The 16,769-nt window shown below is 54.4% G+C and overlaps 2 protein-coding genes across 4 annotated transcripts; both read left to right on the top strand.

Annotated features, from left to right (window-relative positions):
• The first annotated feature begins 17 nt into the window (after positions 1–17).
• ZBTB8A (zinc finger and BTB domain containing 8A) lies at positions 18–6,445 on the top strand. 3 transcript variants are annotated; one of them, XM_054170680.1, is made up of 5 exons: positions 18–326; positions 426–557; positions 1,670–2,654; positions 4,106–4,275; positions 5,174–6,445. In XM_054170680.1, the coding sequence occupies exons 3-5, from the start codon at positions 1,700–1,702 to the stop codon at positions 5,504–5,506; spliced, it is 1,458 nt and encodes a 485-aa protein (XP_054026655.1). In that variant the 5' UTR covers positions 18–326; positions 426–557; positions 1,670–1,699; the 3' UTR covers positions 5,507–6,445. The 3 variants fall into 3 exon arrangements, with proteins under 3 accessions (XP_054026655.1, XP_054026654.1, XP_054026656.1); XM_054170679.1 differs by having other exon boundaries at positions 18–557; XM_054170681.1 differs by lacking the exons at positions 18–326; positions 426–557 and having other exon boundaries at positions 1,424–2,654.
• Positions 6,446–11,748: 5,303 nt separating this feature from the next.
• Positions 11,749–16,226, top strand: LOC104307371 (zinc finger and BTB domain-containing protein 8A). Its single transcript, XM_054170625.1, is given in 4 exon segments — positions 11,749–11,774; positions 12,720–13,548; positions 14,353–14,571; positions 15,558–16,226. Coding segments are annotated over 3 exon segments (1,347 nt in total). The 5' UTR covers positions 11,749–11,774; positions 12,720–12,750; the 3' UTR covers positions 15,888–16,226.
• Positions 16,227–16,769: the final 543 nt, after the last annotated feature.

Below are 16,769 nucleotides of genomic sequence, written 5' to 3'. Positions count from 1 at the left end.
AGAGGAGGAAGGAGAAAGATACCAAACTTCGAGTGACAGAAGGTGAGAGGTTCAGGTGCTGGATTTCAGAGAGTTTTTATTCAGAACCTAACAAACATGAACAGGAAAAAAAAAATCCCATGTTCCACCTCCTTTGGAGGAAGCTGCAGGCGCATTAAGGAAAGATTTGGGTCATCAAGGCCCCTGCTATAGATAAAGGTGTGAGAAGGAAGCATCTAGGGCATCATCGCATCCCCTCCCGGGCAGGCTGTGGGTGTGGGAAGAAGCGAGGAGCCCCGGCTGCAGGGCGGGCAGCAGAGGAAGCCGCTGGGCTGCGCCTGCAATCGGTGCGTTGCCCCTTTAATTGTGTCCCCAGCCCTCGGGCGGCTCTGTCCAACGCCCACGTCAGCAAATACCTTTTGTTTCTCTCACGTTCGGGCTTGCAGGGCTCGGGGCTGCGGGACCAGCGCGGAGTCGCCTTCAGCCACCGTCAGCCCCGACGCGGGGCCGGGGACCCCCGCACCCACCGCCCGCTGCCGAGGCTCCGCGACCGCCGCCCGCAAGCCAGCACCCAGCCGGTGAGTGGCGGCTCGACGCGCCGGCAAGGCCGGGCTGGGCGTTGTGATTGGGGCGGAAACGGCCCCGGAGCCAGCCTGGCTGCGAGGAGCCGCCATGGGCGGCCATGGGCGACCTCGGGCTCCGCAGCCCGGGAGGGCGCCGGGGCCCGTCGGTACCGGGGGCCGTTAGCGGCGTCCCGGCGGCAGCCGCCCCTCGGAGCCGGCGGCTTGCGGGGCTGCAGCGCGTCCTAGGCGGGCGCCATTTGCAGCCCCGGGCGCGGCAACAAAGGGCTGCGCGGGAGCAGCGGCGGGCGGCGGGGGCGCGGCGAGCGGGGCCGCGCAGGGGGCGGCTGGGGCACTGCCAGCGCGGGGAGGCGGCGGGGGCGGCTTGGGCTACGCCGGGCACCGGCGGTGGCAGCGTGCGGGGTGGCTGCGGCTGGACCGGGGCTTGTGCTGAGGCGGGCGGCTGCGGGCTGCGCGCCCGGCTCGGCTCTACCGGGCCCGGCGGAGGGGAGCGGGGCCGCCCGGAGCCCAGGCGGGCGTGGGCGCTGCGGGCCCCTCGGCGGCAGCGGGGTGGCGCCGGCAGCCCCGGGGCTGGGAAGTGCCTCCGCGCTGTGGCGGGCGGGCCCGGTGCCATCGGGCGTCCCGGGGCTCCCCGGGGCCGAGCGACCAATTCGGGCGGGCGGGCGGGGGGGGTGAGTGACAGCCGCCTCGGCCAATGCCGGAGCAGCCCGGCCCGGGCGGGCGCTGCCGCCGAGTTCCCTTTCTGGTGCCTTCGGCGGCGGGGGCGTAAGCCCTGCCCGAACCGGGCGAGGCGAGGCGAGATGGGCTGATGAAGGCGCGGACGCGGAGCTCAGCCCGAGCTACCGGCAGCGCTGAAGGGCTGTGGAGCTGCCCGAGGAGAGCGCACCCTGGTCCGGAGGTGCCCCCAGCTGCGGCACACGTCTGTGCCAACAGCCTGTGTGCAGCGGGCAGCTTCACCCCGCTTTTCGTCTTGGAGATAAAACGCGTGGTGGTTGTCCGTTGTAATTTAAAGAGAGTTAAATAAAAGAGGTTATTTGTTGAGACGTCTGTCAGCTTGATCTGACTCCCTTGCACGACGCTCAAGAGTCTCCTCTGGTTCTGTTTTGTAGAGCAACTGTTTCCTTCCCATCTCTTCTGGAATGGAGATTTCTTCCCACCAGTTTCACCTCTTGCAGCAACTAAATGAGCAGCGCAGGCAAGATCTGTTCTGTGACTGCAACATCCTGGTGGAGGGGAAGGTCTTCAAGGCCCATCGCAATGTGCTGTTCGCCAGCAGCGGCTACTTCAAGATGCTCCTTTCGCAGGGCTCCAAGGAGACGACTCAGCCCACCACGGCCACCTTCCAGGCCTTTTCTCCCGACACCTTCACAGTCATTCTGGATTTCGTCTATTCGGGCAAGCTGTCCCTGACCGGGCAGAACGTCATCGAGGTCATGTCGGCCGCCAGCTACCTGCAGATGACCGACGTTATCAGCGTCTGCAAGACCTTCATCAAGTCCTCCTTGGACATCAGTGAGAAGGAGAAGGATCGCTACTTCAGCCTCTCGGACAAGGAGGTGAATTCCAACGGCGTGGATCGAGCCTGCTTGTACAGCACGGGCTGGAGGGCGGAGAGCAGCCCCCCGCGCCCGCACTTAAGTCCGGACCAAGGGACTTGTATGATGGGTGGCAACACCTGGAGCAATTTCAGCTACTACCCAGCCTCTCAGAGGAACGCCCAGCAGCAGCAGCCGCCGCAGCAGCTGTCCAAACACGAGCAGAGGCAAGATTCGGGCAAGAAATCCAGGCACCTGGGACTGCAGCAGCCCTCTGATGTGCCTCACTATAAATCCAGCAAACTGGAGGACAGGGCTGCCGAGCCCCCCGGCCACGTCACGCAGCCCGAAGAGCAAGTTCCGATCGAAGCAGAGGTTGAGTCTCCTCATGTGGGTTACCAGTACAGCCAAGGGGCTGACGTGATGCCCAGGAGCTTGGCTGTGTCACAGCAGGAGCATGAATCACCTCGCTCTTCCAGTAAATCCAAGTCTTCAAAGCCAGAGGAGCAGTATGGGAGCATGCCCTCCATCCTGGGGGTGATGGGAAACTGGGCTGAAGGTAAGTTAAGTGTTGATGCTGTGGCTGCACAGTCACCTGTGGATCCTCTCTGCCTCTCCGTGAGAAAATGTGCTGGATGGAGCGTGCCAGTGCCAGGAAGCCACCTGGCACTGGCCACAAATGTAAGTTTGGGAAGTTTAACTCTTTTTAGTGTTTTTGAATGATGGAAGTGCCTGGTTTATTGAGCAGCCTGCTCCAGGTGAAGATGATCCAAGAGCTGGTGCACCTCTGCTGTGAGGATAGGCTGAGGGAGCTGGGGTTGTTAAGCCTGGAGAGAAGGGGGCTTCAGGGGAACCTTAGAGCTGCCTCCCAATAGCTGAAGGGGTCCTGCAGGAAGGCTGTAGAGGGACTTTTCCTGAGGGTGTCTAGAGACAGGACAAGGGGGAATGGTCTGAAGCTGAGGGAGAGCAGGGTTAGACTGGAGCTGAGGAAGAAGTTCTTAAGTACAAGGATGGTGAGACTCTGGAATAGGCTGCCCAGGGAGGCTGTGGATACCTCCTGCCAGAGGTGTTCAAAGCCAGGTTGGATGAGGCCTTGAGCAGCCAAGTCAAGATGAGAGGCATCCCTGCCCATGGCAGGGAGGTTGGAGCAGATGATCTCTGAGGTCCCTTCCAACCTGAGCCATTCTGTCATTCTATGGAGGTGTCCCTGCTGACTGTAGGGAAATTGGTCTAATGACCTTGAAAGTTCCCTTCCAATCCAAAGCAGTCTGTGATTCTGTGATCCTAGAACTAGCCTTTGAAAACACAAAGCTTCAGTGTCTGTACAGCTCCATCCTCCACATTTAAGTCACCACCTTTTGGGATGTTTTAAAGGTCATTTTAATCCAGCTAATGGTCCACTCCTTTTCCTTTCTAGCACTGCTGTGTAACTGGAAGGAAAAGCCAACATTTTGCTCTTGACATATGCTGGGGTGATTTGTTTATTCTTAATAGAAGTGTTTTGCTCTTCTCAGACTCCCTTTTCCTAGAGCATTTCATGGTGAGAGGAAATGGCCTCAAGTTGCACCAGGGGAGGTTTAGGTTGGACATCAGAAGAAACTTCTTCCCTGAAAGGCTTCTCAAAGACTGGGATAGGCTCCTCAGGGAGGTAGCTGAATTCCCAACTGTGGAGATGTTTCAGAGAGGCAGAGATGTGGTGCTGAGGGACATGGTGTAACACAAGTCTTGGTAGATTGGTTGGAGATGGTCTCAAAGGTCTTGTCCAACCAAAGTGATTCCATGACTAGCCATGCCATGACTTCATTGCTCTTTCAGTCACACTGGTTTCTAACAGGGGTGTTTGAGACAGAGAGATGTGGCGCTGAGGGCCATGGCTCAGCTCCAGGCTTGGCAGAGTCAGGTTATGGTTGGGCTCAAATGGTCTTTCCCAAGCGGAACTATTCGGCGATCCTGTGCTAGACGTTGCCGCGGCTTCGCTGCCTTTTGTGTAATCACCTCATTTTCTACCAGATGATCTGCCCAGGATGAGGTTCAAGTGCCCCTTTTGCACTCACGTGGTGAAAAGGAAAGCAGACCTGAAGCGTCACCTGCGCTGCCACACGGGGGAGAGGCCCTACCCCTGCGAGGCCTGCGGGAAGCGCTTCAGCCGCCTGGATCACCTCAGCAGCCACTTCCGAACGGTGAGTAGCTGCTGCTGGCCCCTGCAGCACCGCCACACGCGGCACAGGGGCAGCTGGCTGGGGAGCTGACTGCTCTGAAGGAAGAGGCAAAAGGAAGTAGATCTGGTTTTGTTGATCTGAGTTAGTGCAGGAGGGGCTGAGTGTTAATTGGTGGCCGACAAAGGCATTGCTCTGCCTGAGCTTAACGGGGCAGCTGCAGCTCAGTGATGGTTTGGTTTGGCTTCTGACATCTGGTGATGTTCAGTGGTGCCCAGCAACAGGACAAGGGGTGACAGGCACAAACTTGAACATCAGAAGTTCCATCCAAACATGAGGAGAAACTTCTTTAATTTAAGGGTGCTGGAGCACTGGAGCAGGCTGCCCAGAGAGGTGGTGGAGTCTCTATAACTGGAGACATTCAAAACCCACTGGATGTGTTCCTGTGTAACCTTCTCTAGGTCAGCCTGCCTTGACAAGGCCAGCCAAGTCGAGAGGTGTCCCTGCCCAGGGCAGGGGTTTGGACCTAGATGATTTCCAGAGGTCCCTTCCAACCCCTGCCTTTCTGCAATTCATAAATTCATAGAACGGCTTGGGTTGGAAGGGACCTTGAAGATCATCTAGGTCCAAACCCCTGCCATGGGCAGGGACACCTCTCATCTTGACTTGGCTGCTCGAGGCCTCATCCAACCTGGCCTTGAACACCTCCAGGGAGGGGGCACCCACAACCTCCCAGGGCAACCTGTTCCAGTGTACCTCACTGTAAAGAATTTCTTCCTCATCTCCAGTCTCAGTCTGCTCTCCTCAAGCTTCAGTCCATGACCACAAGTTAACCCTGCTCCAGCCCTGCTTTTTTTTGTCATCCTAACCAGTGCTGCTTTGTGGCTCCAGAACTCCAATGTCTTGCTGTTGATTTCCCCAGATCCATCAGGCCTGTAAGCCCATCTGCAGGAAGTGCAAGCGCCACGTCACCGAGCTGACGGGACAGGTGGTGCAGGAGGGGACGCGGCGTTACAGACTCTGCAACGAGTGCTTGGCCGAAGCTGGCATAGACAGTATCCGCATTGACTTGGAGGCTGAAGCACCCCTGGAGTTCCCCCAGGATGGGGACAAAGATTCCAGGTGGCAGTATGGGGAAGACAACAGATCTGACGTGGAGATCGTGGAGGACGGCTCGACCGATTTGGTCATCCAGCAGGTGGATGACAGCGAGGATGAAGCAGAGGAAAAGGAAGTCAAACCCAATATTAGGTAGCTGTAAGACCACGACTGGGAGTGAGTGTCAGAGGGAGAATGTAGTGTCCTGACCATAAGCCCTCCACCAGCCTCCTCATCCTCCAGAGACACGCTGGTTTCTCTTGAACAGGTCCAGATTTGCATGTTTTTTATGGACACCGTTGAGTCCAAGTCTGAGTTTTGTCATCAGGATACCCATTACCTGGCTTCAGTGGAAAGGATCTGTCTTTGAAACCATGGATGGACAAAGAAACTCAAGTACTACAAGGATAACGTTTTATAGTAGACAAAGGGTCGCTTCTCAACACCTCTTTCCAGGGATTGAGGTCTAAATACTTCAGAAGTCACACACAGTACTGTAAACTGCCCAGTTCTGAGGCTGGAGGGCTGTGGGGTGGGGTGTAATGTCATCTGGGGAGAACTAGGAGTACCCTTCCCCCAGGATACTTCGCCTCAGTGGTCAGAAATGAAGAGAATCTTCCATGAAAATTCATAGAATCCTAGAATGCCAAGTTGGAAGAGAACCCCCCCCCAAAGATCATCTGGTCCAACCTTAACATTCCTGAAGGCTTCATGTTATGAGGAGGAAACAAGCAAACAAGGCAAGGCAGCTCATTAAGGAGAAGCATCTAAAAATGCACCTGGGAAAACCTTTTCTTGTAAAATTGATTAGAGTAGGGAAAGTCTTGAGCAGGTCTTTCAAGACCTCTTCTTTAACAGAAAATACAGACATGGATGACCAGGAAGCACCTCTGCTACAAGGACAGGCTGAGGGAGCTGGGGCTCCTGGAGACGAGAAGGCTCCAGGGAGACCTTAGAGCAGCCTTCCAGTACCTGAAAGGGGCTACAAGCAGGCTGCAGAGGGACTGTTTGCAAAGGCCTGCAGTGATGGGGACAATGGTTTGAGATTAGAGGAGATTTAGATTGGATGTGAGGAACAAGTTCTGCACCACGATGGTGGTGGAACAGTGCAAAAGGTCTCTCAGGGAGGTAGTTGAGGCCCCATCCCTGGAGATACTCAAGGCGAGGCTGGCCAAGGCTCTGAGCAACCTGCTCTAGTGGAGGATGTCCCTGCTGACTGCAGGGCCTTTGGACTGGCTGACCTTTGGAGGTCCCTTCCAACCCAAACCATTCCATGATTCTATGAATGCTGGTGCTAGGCAGCACCTCTGAGATGAAATGATTACAAATCTGGGTCATTCTTTGATGCTGGGAGATCTTTTATTCATTCTGGAAACTGGGAGCTCAGACTGGGCAGTGTTTTAATAAGCACCAGGAAAAGTTGTGTCTAAGCACTAAGAAGATGCTTTCTTCTTCTTTTCAACCTCTCCAAAGTGCCAGGCTGCTGTGACTGGCATCCACAGGGCAGTGCCAACGTGAAGGGGGCAATCCTCACAAGGTTCCTTTGAACTGTTGTTTTCTCTTTGCCCACCGTTTCTGTTTGCCAGCAACCAGAGGCAGAATGATTTGGGCAGCACATCTGCTCCATCAGAAATGGAACTGAGGAGATCTTCCACCTGAAAGCATTGACTGCTCTTTCTTTCTACTGACCTGTACTCAGTTTGAAACTGAGGGGTGTTAGGATGGAGTTGGAATCAGCTGATACATTCCCAAAGTCAGGAGCAAACCATACCTTAACCTTCTTCAGGCTGTGTTATGTGCCAGTGAGAATGAGATCTGCTGGAAGTTCTAGACATCACCTTGGTAGAATTTTACCTGCAATTAGGCCACAGGAGATGAGAAGGTTAATGGGGAAGCAAGTTGCCTTCTGTAACAGCATCCCAGTGTGGCGAGGGTTGGAAAGGACCTCTGGAGATCATCCAGTCCAACCCCCCTGCTGAAGCAGGGCACCCACAGCAGCTTGCCCAGGATCACAGTGGCCGGGGGGGGGTTGGAATCTCTGCACAGAAGGAGACTCCACAACCTCTCCGGGCAGCCTGCTCCGGTCCCACTTGGTTTTGGTGCTCAGAGAGTTCACCTTAACCAGCACTGCAAATGGGAGAGGAGCAGGAGTGTGCTCCTGGGGTGCTTGTGCTCTGCCTTTGCTTGGCCAGACCTGAGTCTTCATCCCTTGGTCATGGAACTCAGTGGCTACAGGCTTAGAAAGTTTGATTTTTGTTTCCTTTCCTTTTTTTTTTACAACTTTGAAGCATGTTTGGCTGGCACCTGGGATTCATTCCAGAACAGCCCCATATATATATCCTATATAATCTTCTTCCCAGGGACAGCTGCAAAGTCTCTATTTTGATTTTTTTTGTGTCAAAAGAGAGAAATGTATAGCCTTAGTAGTGTCAGCATCAGCAGAGGGTGCAGCATTCCCACTGCAGATGGCCAGCCTGCAGGTCTCTTTAACATGACAGCTCAGGTGCTTCCTGCTAAGTTCACAGTGGGGGCGTTTAAGTGGCCTTCCTGTCAAGGAAGAGCCAAGTTGCATGTTGTAAGGTTTTACTCTCCCTACAAAAACAACCATCCCTTGGCTTAGGGGTGGAAGGGGAGAGCTTCCCAAACTCTCTGCAGACCCACATGGAAAAACATCTTCTCCAAACAGAGAGTGGTGTTTGCCTTGGGTTTTCTGTTCCACCCTGGTCAGCAGTTCCCAATGGGGGCTGGATGTGGAAACAGCTGGTTGAGTTCTGGGGAGTTCCTTACTCCTAACAATGCCAGTTAACAAATGGCTGAGCAACACTCCTGAGCAACCTTAACTAAATCAAAGCTAGAAGAAAGGAAGAACTACAACACAGATGGAATGACCTCGCTCAAGTTGCCACAGAAAATGCTTGCTGATGAAATCCAACTGAAGAGATTTTTGTTTGGTTGGGGTTTTTTTTTTCCCCCCTTTCATTTCCCTTTATATTATGCACAATAAATTCCAGGTCATGGTGCCTGCTGTCCCAGAATATCAAGTGGCTGGGAATTTGTGTGTGTGGCGGCGGGGGGGGGGTTGGATTAAAGAGAGAGGAAAACAAAAGTCACTCTAGGCCTGGAGTCTGAACTGTTAAGGTAAAAGTATTAAGTGTTTTCTTTGTACTTTTGGGGGGTGTTCCTAGAAGCAAAGAGATGTGGGGATCAATACCTCACTCTCCTTAGAACACTGAGGACCAGATGCTTCAGAGGTGGCTGTAAATGGGCAAATGGAAGAATCTCTCCCTAGGAAGAGACTTGCTTCCTAGATCTAGGCAGATGACTTCTTGCTTTGCCTGGCACAGGAGGGTTTTCTTACTTGTATGTTGTTGTTATCTCAGTAGCATTAATTAGGTTATCTGTAGCCATGTTTTTAAAGTACCTTGTTAAGCTTTTGGAGGTTTAGCTCAAGTCTGTGCTTCCCCCAGGTCAGTTATGGTTTGTGTTTTAAAAAAAAAACCAAGAAAGGTTACCATTTTTTACATTTGTTGCCTTAATTTCAGTTGTTGTTCCCTTATTTTTGTATCCCAAGACAAGATAAATGTTAAGTGCCTTCTGTTTTCTACGTCCTTCATTTTATGTTGCCATTTTGCTTGGTTTTCTCTAAATGAAAGCAATCCTCTTTGGTTTTTTTTTTTCCCTTTCTCATCTCCTTGCACTGCCTCCAGTGAGGTCATTGTCATGTTTCTTTTGGCATCACACACCACTCATTGAATCAGGGGACGGTTTGGGTTGGAAGGGACCTCCGAAGGTCATCCAGTCCAACCCCTCCTGCAGTCAGCAGGGACGTCCTCCATTAGATCAGGTTGCTCAGAGCCTTGTCCAGCCTCACCTTGAGTAGCTCCAGAGATGGGGCCTCCAGCCATTTCCCTGGGCAACCTGTTGGCAATGTTCCACCACCTTCATGGTGCAGAACTTGTTCCTCACTTGCAATCTAAATCTGCTCTGCTCTCATTTCAAAGCGTTGCCCCTGGTCCTGTCCCTGCAGGCCTTTGCAAACAGTCCCTCTGCAGCCTTCCTGTAGTCCCCTTCAGGTACTGGAAAGCTGCTCTAAGGTCTCCCTGAAGCCTTGTCTCCCCCAGGCTGAACGACCCCAGCTCCCCCAGCCTCAGGCTAACCTAGAGAAAGATGACACAGGAACACATCCAAGTGGGTTTTGAATGCTTCCAGGGATGGAGACTCCACCACCTCTCTGGGCAGCCTGCTCCAGTGCTCCATCACCCTTAAACTAAAGAATTGCTCCTCATGTGTAGATGGGACTTCTGATCTTCAAGTCTGTGCCTGTTACCCCTTGACCTACCACTGAGCACCACTGAAAAAAGCCTGGTCCCATCTTCCTGACACCCACTTTGGAAGTTTTTATAGGCATGGAAAAGATTCCCCCCCTGCCCCAGTCTGCTCTTTTCCAGACTAAAAAAACCCCAATTCAGTCTTTCCTCATAAGAGAGGTGTTCCAGTCCCCTCAGCACCTTGGTAGCCTTGAAATCATCTTTGCAGCCCTAAGTACCAAAATGCTGGACTAAAGGATTGGTGAAAATAGAACCAACCAGGTTGGAAAAGACCTCAGAGATCCTCAAGTCCAACCTATGACCCAACACCTCCTGACAACTAAACCCTGGCTCCAAGTGCCACATCCAGTCCTTTTCTGAACACCTCCAGGGACCTCCCTGGGCAGCACATTCCAGTGGCCAATCTCTCCTTCTGGGAAGAACTTCTCACCTCCAGCCTAAACTTCCCCTGGCACAGCTTGAGACTGTGACCTCTTGTTCTGTTGCTGATTGCTTGGGAGAAGAGACCAACCCCCACCTAGCTACAACCTCCTTTCAGGTAGTTGTAGAGAGCAAGAAGGTCTCCCCTGAGCCTCCTCTTCTCCAGGCTAAGCAACCCCAGCTCCCTCAGCCTCTCCTCAACATTCCCAAACCCTTTAGCCCAACAATGTGTCCAATCTGCACACCATTTGCAGGCGATTTCCAAAAGCCCAACCCAAAGCCAAAGTTGTTCATTGGAGCCCCAGGCTGCCAATCAATCAACTCACCCAAAGAGGGAATCACAGGGCCTCGGTGCCTGCTGGACTCCCCACCATCTCACTGGGCTGATGAGGCTCTGGAAGGTTTGGCTCATCTGGGTGACCAAATTCTGTCTGTGAAAAATCAGAATAGAGGAAGCTCTCCAAAGCTCAGAAAGCTGACAGCAGTTTGCTGCAGTGCTGGACACACAGAGGATTTCTCCTCCTAACCAACAGCAGCATTTAAAAATTGGCTATTTTCGTACCCTCAAGACAAATACATATCCAATGATTTCCACTGCCTGCCTGCCTGCCCATTGCCAATCAGCCTCACATGCAAATTACTTCTGCAATTAGCTCAGCACATGTTCAGATTTATCTATCAGGGGCCAGGTGGTCCCTTTGGGGAAGAACATCCTAACTCTGCTTTCACTTATTGAGTCAGGGCTGAGCTCTGGACACAGCCTGTGGTTTGGCAGCTTTTACTTCTTTGTTCTCAGCCCAAAGCTATAATCTTACAGTCACAACATCTGGCTATTTTAACCCAAATTCTTGCCTGCTCAGTCTCCTTGTTTCCTGCTAAGCTTAAGTTAGCTGTAACTTGCTATTTTAGTTCAGACTCTCACTGGCTTAGATTCTTTCTTCTTGCTAAGCTCTGCTGAAGCAGCTTGCTTTGTAAGGCTGCTGGTATCACCCATCCTCTAACGGGCACAAGATGGAAAGTCTCATCTAAGCAGCACAAGATTGAAGTGTTTTGTCTTCTAATGGGCACATGATTGAAGTGTTTTGTCTTCTAACGGACATCCTGATTTAATTTCCTTTTTTCCCCACACACACACACAAAAAGAAAGGACAATCTGTTGTCTTGCACTGCCACTCCCAGTGCTTCAGGATTATCTTCGTTGTTTTAACACAAAGCTCCCTTGCTATAAACCCGCTGCTATATCGAGGAACATATCCTACAGCACAGAACTACAGGTATTTCTCACTCCGGCGATGTCTGCCTTCCACACACACGGTCCCAGACTGCCCTTAACAATAGCGCTGCATTGTCTGCGGCTCGGCGGCGGCCTCCCGGGCAGGCTGTGGGTGTGGGAAGAAGCGAGAAGCCCCGGCGGCAGGGCGGGCAGCAGAGGAAGCCGCTGGGCTGCGCCTGCAATCGGTGCGTTGCCCCTTTAATTGTGTCCCCAGCCCTCGGGCGGCTCTGGCCGGCGCCCACGTCACCAAGTACTTCGCGGTGCTTTCACGTTCGGGCTTGCGGGACCAGAGCCGAGTCGCCTTCAGCCCACCGCCAGCTTCGACGCGGGGCCGGGGACTCCCGCACCCAACCGCCCGCTGCCGAGGCTCCGTGGTCGGCCGTCCGCAAGCCAGCACCCAGCCGGTAACAGTTCTACTCTACAGCGACAGGTCGGACCGGGCGTCGGGGCTGGGGACGGCTACGAGCGGGGTGCTGCGAGGACAACCCCGGGCTCCGCAGCCTGGGTGGGCGCCGGGGCCCGTCGGTACCGGGGGCCATTAGCGGTGTCCCGGCGGCTTGCGGGGCTGCAGCGCGTCCTAGGCGGGCGCCATTTGCAGCCCCGGGCGCGGCAACAAAGGGCTGCGCGGGAGCAGCGGCGGGCGGCGGGGGCGCGGCGAGCGGGGCCGCGCAGGGGGCGGCTGGGGCACGGCCAGCGCGGGGAGGCGGCGGGAGCGCCGGCACCGGGTCGGGCAGCTGCGGCCGGGGCCGCGCAGGGGGTGGCTGCGGGCTGCATGCCTGGCTCGGCTCTACCCCCGAGCGGGGGAGGGAAGCGGGGCCGCCCGGAGCGCTGACCGGCGTGGGCGCTTCGGACCCCGCGGCGGGAGCGGGGGCGGCAACCCTGGGGCCAGGAGCTGCCTCCGCGCTGTAGCCGTCGGGCGTCCCGGGGCCCGCCGGGAGGGTGAGTGGCGGCGGCTTCGGCCAATGCCGAGGCAGCCCGTCCCGGAGGGGCTGCGGCCGCCGTAGGGCTGCCGCCGAATACGGCTCCGGTGCTCTCTGGCTGGGGCTATGCCCAGTGAACCAGGGCAAGGCAGTATCAACCGCGGCGCTGCCCACGGCAGAGGGTCATTAGCCTGTGAAGCTGTCACCTCCCGGTCCTTTCGCACACGCAGTAACGCTGCCCGAGCACCGTGGTCTCCTCTGGTAAAGTCGTTCAGGTTCTTCTCGCCCGTTTCAACACGAGCTAAGGGCTGCAGGGGGGGATGGAGACACATTAGGAACGTGGTGACAATGTTAATGTTTTTAAAAACACAGTTAATCTCTTGAAATAGGACTCGGCCACAGCTCACGATTGTGTGTTTTCCCCTTCAGGCCAAGCCTTCCTTCCCTTCCCTAGCCTGGAATGGAGATTTCTTCCCACCAGTTTCACCTCCTGGAGCAGCTAAACGAACAGCGGAAGCAGGACCTGTTCTGTGACTGCAAGATCCTGGTGGAGGGCAAGGTCTTCAAGGCCCATCGCAATGTGCTGTTTGCCAGCAGTGGCTACTTCAAGATGCTCCTTTCTCAGGGCTTGAAGGAGACGACTCAGCCCACGGTAGTGACTTTTGAGGTCTTCTCCCCAGAGACATTTATGGTTATCTTGGACTTTGTGTACTCAGGTGTGTTGTCTTTAACCGGGCAAAACGTGATCGAGGTCATCTCAGCCGCCAGCTATCTGCAGATGACCGATATCCTCCATGTCTGCAAGACATTCATTAAGTCCTCACTGGATATTAACGAGAAGGAAAAGGATCATTACCTCAGCCTTTCAGCCAAGAGCACCAGCACTGAACCTGCCCATCCGCCTCTCTACCACTCAAGAAGGAAAGTGAAGAGCAACCTGCGGTGCTCCTCTTCCGTCCCAGATGAAAAGGCAAACCCAGCCAATGAGAATGCATGGAGCAGCTGCAGCAGCTCCCAGGTGATTCTCCAGCGGGCAGAGACTCAGCTGTCCAAGAGAGGCAGGAAGCAGAGCTCCGCCAGGAGGCACCGCAAGCTGCTGGGGCTGTCGCAGAGCTGCGACCTGGCGCCGCGCAAAGCCAACAGGGGCGAGTGGAGCGGCGCCGGGGGCACCGCCACGACCTCCCAGGACGGAGAGGAGCCTGGGGTGGATGCTGAGAATGATGCTGGGCATGAGTATGGATACAATCGTGAACCAGAAGTCATCCCCAAGAAGCAGGCTGTGGCTCAGCTGGAACAAGACCTTTCCAGAACTGCTGAGTGTGTGGAGCTAAAGGCAGAGGAGCTGTACACCTCGGTGCCCGCCGTTCGGGGTGTGATGAGTAGTTGGAATGAAGGTAAAAAAACCCACAGAGCTGTTGGAGTGAGTTCAGAGGAGGCCACAAGGATGAGCCAGGGGCTGGAGCACCTCTGCTTTGAGGACAAGCTGAGGGAGTTGGGGTTGTTCAGCCTGGAGAAGAGAAGACTCTGGGGGGGACCTTAGAGCTGCCTTCCAGTACCTGAAAGCATCCTACAGGAAGGCTGCAGAGGGACTTTTCATGAGGGTGTCTAGAGACACAACAAAGTGGAATGGGCTGAAGCTGACTGGAGCTTAGGCAGAAGTTCTTCAATGCAAGGGTGGGGAGACTCTGGAACAGGTTACCTGGGGAGGTTGTGGATACCTCCTCTCTGGGAGTGGTCAAGGCCAGGTTGGATGAGGCCTTGACCAGCTGAGTCTAGTTGAGAGGTGTCCTTTCCCACGGTGGGGAGGTTTGAGTAGATGATCTATGAGGTCCCTTCCAACCTCAGCTGTCCTATGATCATCTGCATGCCTCAAACATCCCCTGAGTGGCAAAGCACACAGTGCCCAATCCTTGTCTCCCACGCTGAGTAGGAAATCCTGGCCTTGGGGGCGGGGGTGGGGATTCTCTTGTGGGATTCTTTTTCCCCCCTATTTAGGGCCAGACCAGAAGAAAACTGAACTGCTTCCTTAAGCTGAAAAGCCGAATCAGAACTGCTGGGTGAGGACAAGAGGGGCGGGTTGTGATGCGGTTGCCTGCGTTTGTCTGTCACAGACGAGCTGCCTCAGACGCGGTTCAAGTGCCCCTTCTGCACGCACGCGGTGAAGCGCCGCGCCGACCTGAAGCGCCACCTCCGCTGCCACACCGGGGAGCGGCCCTACCCCTGCAAGGAGTGTGGCAAGAGGTTCACCCGGCTGGAGCACCTAAGGAACCACTTCCAAACGGTATGCCCAGGCCAGAAACACCCACCCCAGCCTCCCCTCCCAAGCTGTTACTGCTGCCAGCTGTTCTGGGCCCCTCAGTTTAGGAAGGATGCTGAGTTGCTGCAAGGTGTCCAGAGAAGGGCAACGAAGCTGGGGAGGGGTCTGGAGCACAGCCCCGTGAGGAGCGGCTGAGGGAGCTGGGGTTGCTTAGCCTGGAGGAGGCTCAGGGGAGACCACCTTGCTCTCTACAACTCCCTGAAGGGAGGTTGTAGCCAGGTGGGGGTTGGTCTCTTCTCCCAGGCACCCAGCACCAGAACAAGAGGACACAGTCTCAAGCTGTGCCAGGGGAGGTTTAGGCTGGGTGTTAGGAAGAAGTTCTTCACAGGAAGAGAGATTTGCCATTGGAATGTGCTGCCCAGGGAGGTGGTGGAGTCACCGTCACTGGAGGTGTTTAGGAAGAGACTGGATGAGGCACTTGGTGCCATGGTTTAGTTGATTAGATGGTGTTGAGTGATAGGTTGGACTGGATGATCTCAAAGGTCTTTTCCAACCTGGTGCAACCTCCCCTGGTGCAACCTGAGGCCATTTCCTCTTGTCCTGTTCACTTTTTCCATGGGAGAAGAGCCCAACCCGCATCTGGCTCCAGCTTCCTTTCAGGGAGTTGTTGAGAGCCAGAAGGTCTCCCCTCAGCCTCCTCTTCTCCAGGCTGAACACCCCCAGTTCCCTCAGCTGCTCCTCACCAGCCCTGTCCAGACTCTTTCCTGGCTTCGCTGCCCTGCTCTATGTCCTTTTTTGGAGGGGCCCAAAACTGACCCCAGTATTTGAGGTGTGGCCTCACCAGTGCTGAGTACAGAGGGACAATCCCTGCCCTGGTCCTGCTGGCCACACTCTTGCTGATGCAAGCCAGGACGCTGGTGGCTCTTTTGGCCACATGCTGGCTGGTTTAGCTGGCTGCCCATGACCCATGTGACGAACACTGACCTCTCCAAACTTTCACATCTCTTTAGATACATCAGGCTGGCAAACTGATCTGCAGGAAGTGCAAGCGTCAGGTCACCGAGCTGACGGGCTGCGTCGTTCAGCAAGGGACGAGGCGCTACAGGCTGTGCCACCAGTGTCAGGGGGAAGCTGATTTTGACAGCATCCCTGATGACTTAGATGCAGAACATTCTCCTGTCTCCTCCCTGGCTAACAAACGTTCCAGATGGGCTTTGGAGGGGGGACAGAAATCAGATGAAGAGACAATGGAGGAGGAGCCCTACAACCTGGTTGTCCGCCGGGTTAACGGTGATGGCCCGGATAGAGGCGATGAAAAGGTGAAGCCAAATCTGAGGTAGAAATCTTTGTGTATTTATTACTGTTGTATTCCAGATCAAATTTCTTGGGTGTCCTCCCAGCTAATAGGCTGGTTTGCTGCTTTCATTAGAATTAAATATTGCTCAGTGTCTCTGATGAGAAGCCAAATATGGCCTACAAACAAGATGGATTTTAGCTCCAGGCATGCGACAGTGGAACTGCTTCCAAGCAGCACCCAGAAAGGACTTCGAAGCTGGAAAGCAGAAGAATTGTTTCTGCTTCATCAAAGACTCGCTCAGAGCTCCTGTTTGTACTGACAGTGGGAAGCAATTTACAGTTCTAGAGAGATTTGTGGAGTTTTAGACCCCCAAATGTTGATAGAGTGCTTTGGAAAAGCCTCACTAAAGGAAGCAGTTTGTTGAGGAGTTTGTTTGTGGAGGCTGCCATTGACGTGTTTAGAAACTTCAGAAGCTTCCCAAGAAAGGTGTGAAGGAAGCTTAAGTGGAGTTCTTCCTGCTGAAGAACTTACTAAGGAGAACTTCTGTTTTCTGAGAGAGCTTACTGCTGCTGCTGGGTCAGAACAGCAGGATGAAAAGTGCTACCCACAGCCACACCGAGGAAGGAACAAAGCATCTGCAGTGCACTTGGACAGCCCAAGTTTGCCTCTTTCAGACCTGCTGGGGGGTTTGTGCTGTCAGTTTCAAAGACAGAGACACTGAGGTGGTTCAGAGGAAATCAGAAATGCCAGCGCTGAAAGTACACTTGTCAGGTTCTCTCCATTTCCCCACCCCCAGACTGGGGCAAAGTTTGCCTAAATTCCTGTCTGGTTTATGCTAAGATAATAAAGGAGACAAATCTCTTCAGTTGCAGTGGGACAGCTGTGATTTGGATTACAGAGCTACTTCAGCAAAGCTTTCCTGCCT

This window comes from Dryobates pubescens, chromosome 20, assembly GCF_014839835.1.
Source record: "Dryobates pubescens isolate bDryPub1 chromosome 20, bDryPub1.pri, whole genome shotgun sequence".
In the NCBI taxonomy this organism is placed as follows: domain Eukaryota; kingdom Metazoa; phylum Chordata; class Aves; order Piciformes; family Picidae; genus Dryobates; species Dryobates pubescens.
Note: the sequence above shows the minus strand (reverse complement) of the source record. Positions and strands in the feature narration are given on the sequence as shown.

Coding starts and splice junctions, on each gene's coding strand:
- ZBTB8A (XM_054170680.1), top strand. CDS start 1,700: ATGGAGATTTCTTCCCACCAGTTTCACCTCTTGCAGCAACTAAATGAG. Junction 2,655..4,105: donor GATGGGAAACTGGGCTGAAG/GTAAGTTAAGTG, acceptor ATTTTCTACCAG/ATGATCTGCCCAGGATGAGG. Junction 4,276..5,173: donor TCAGCAGCCACTTCCGAACG/GTGAGTAGCTGC, acceptor TGATTTCCCCAG/ATCCATCAGGCCTGTAAGCC.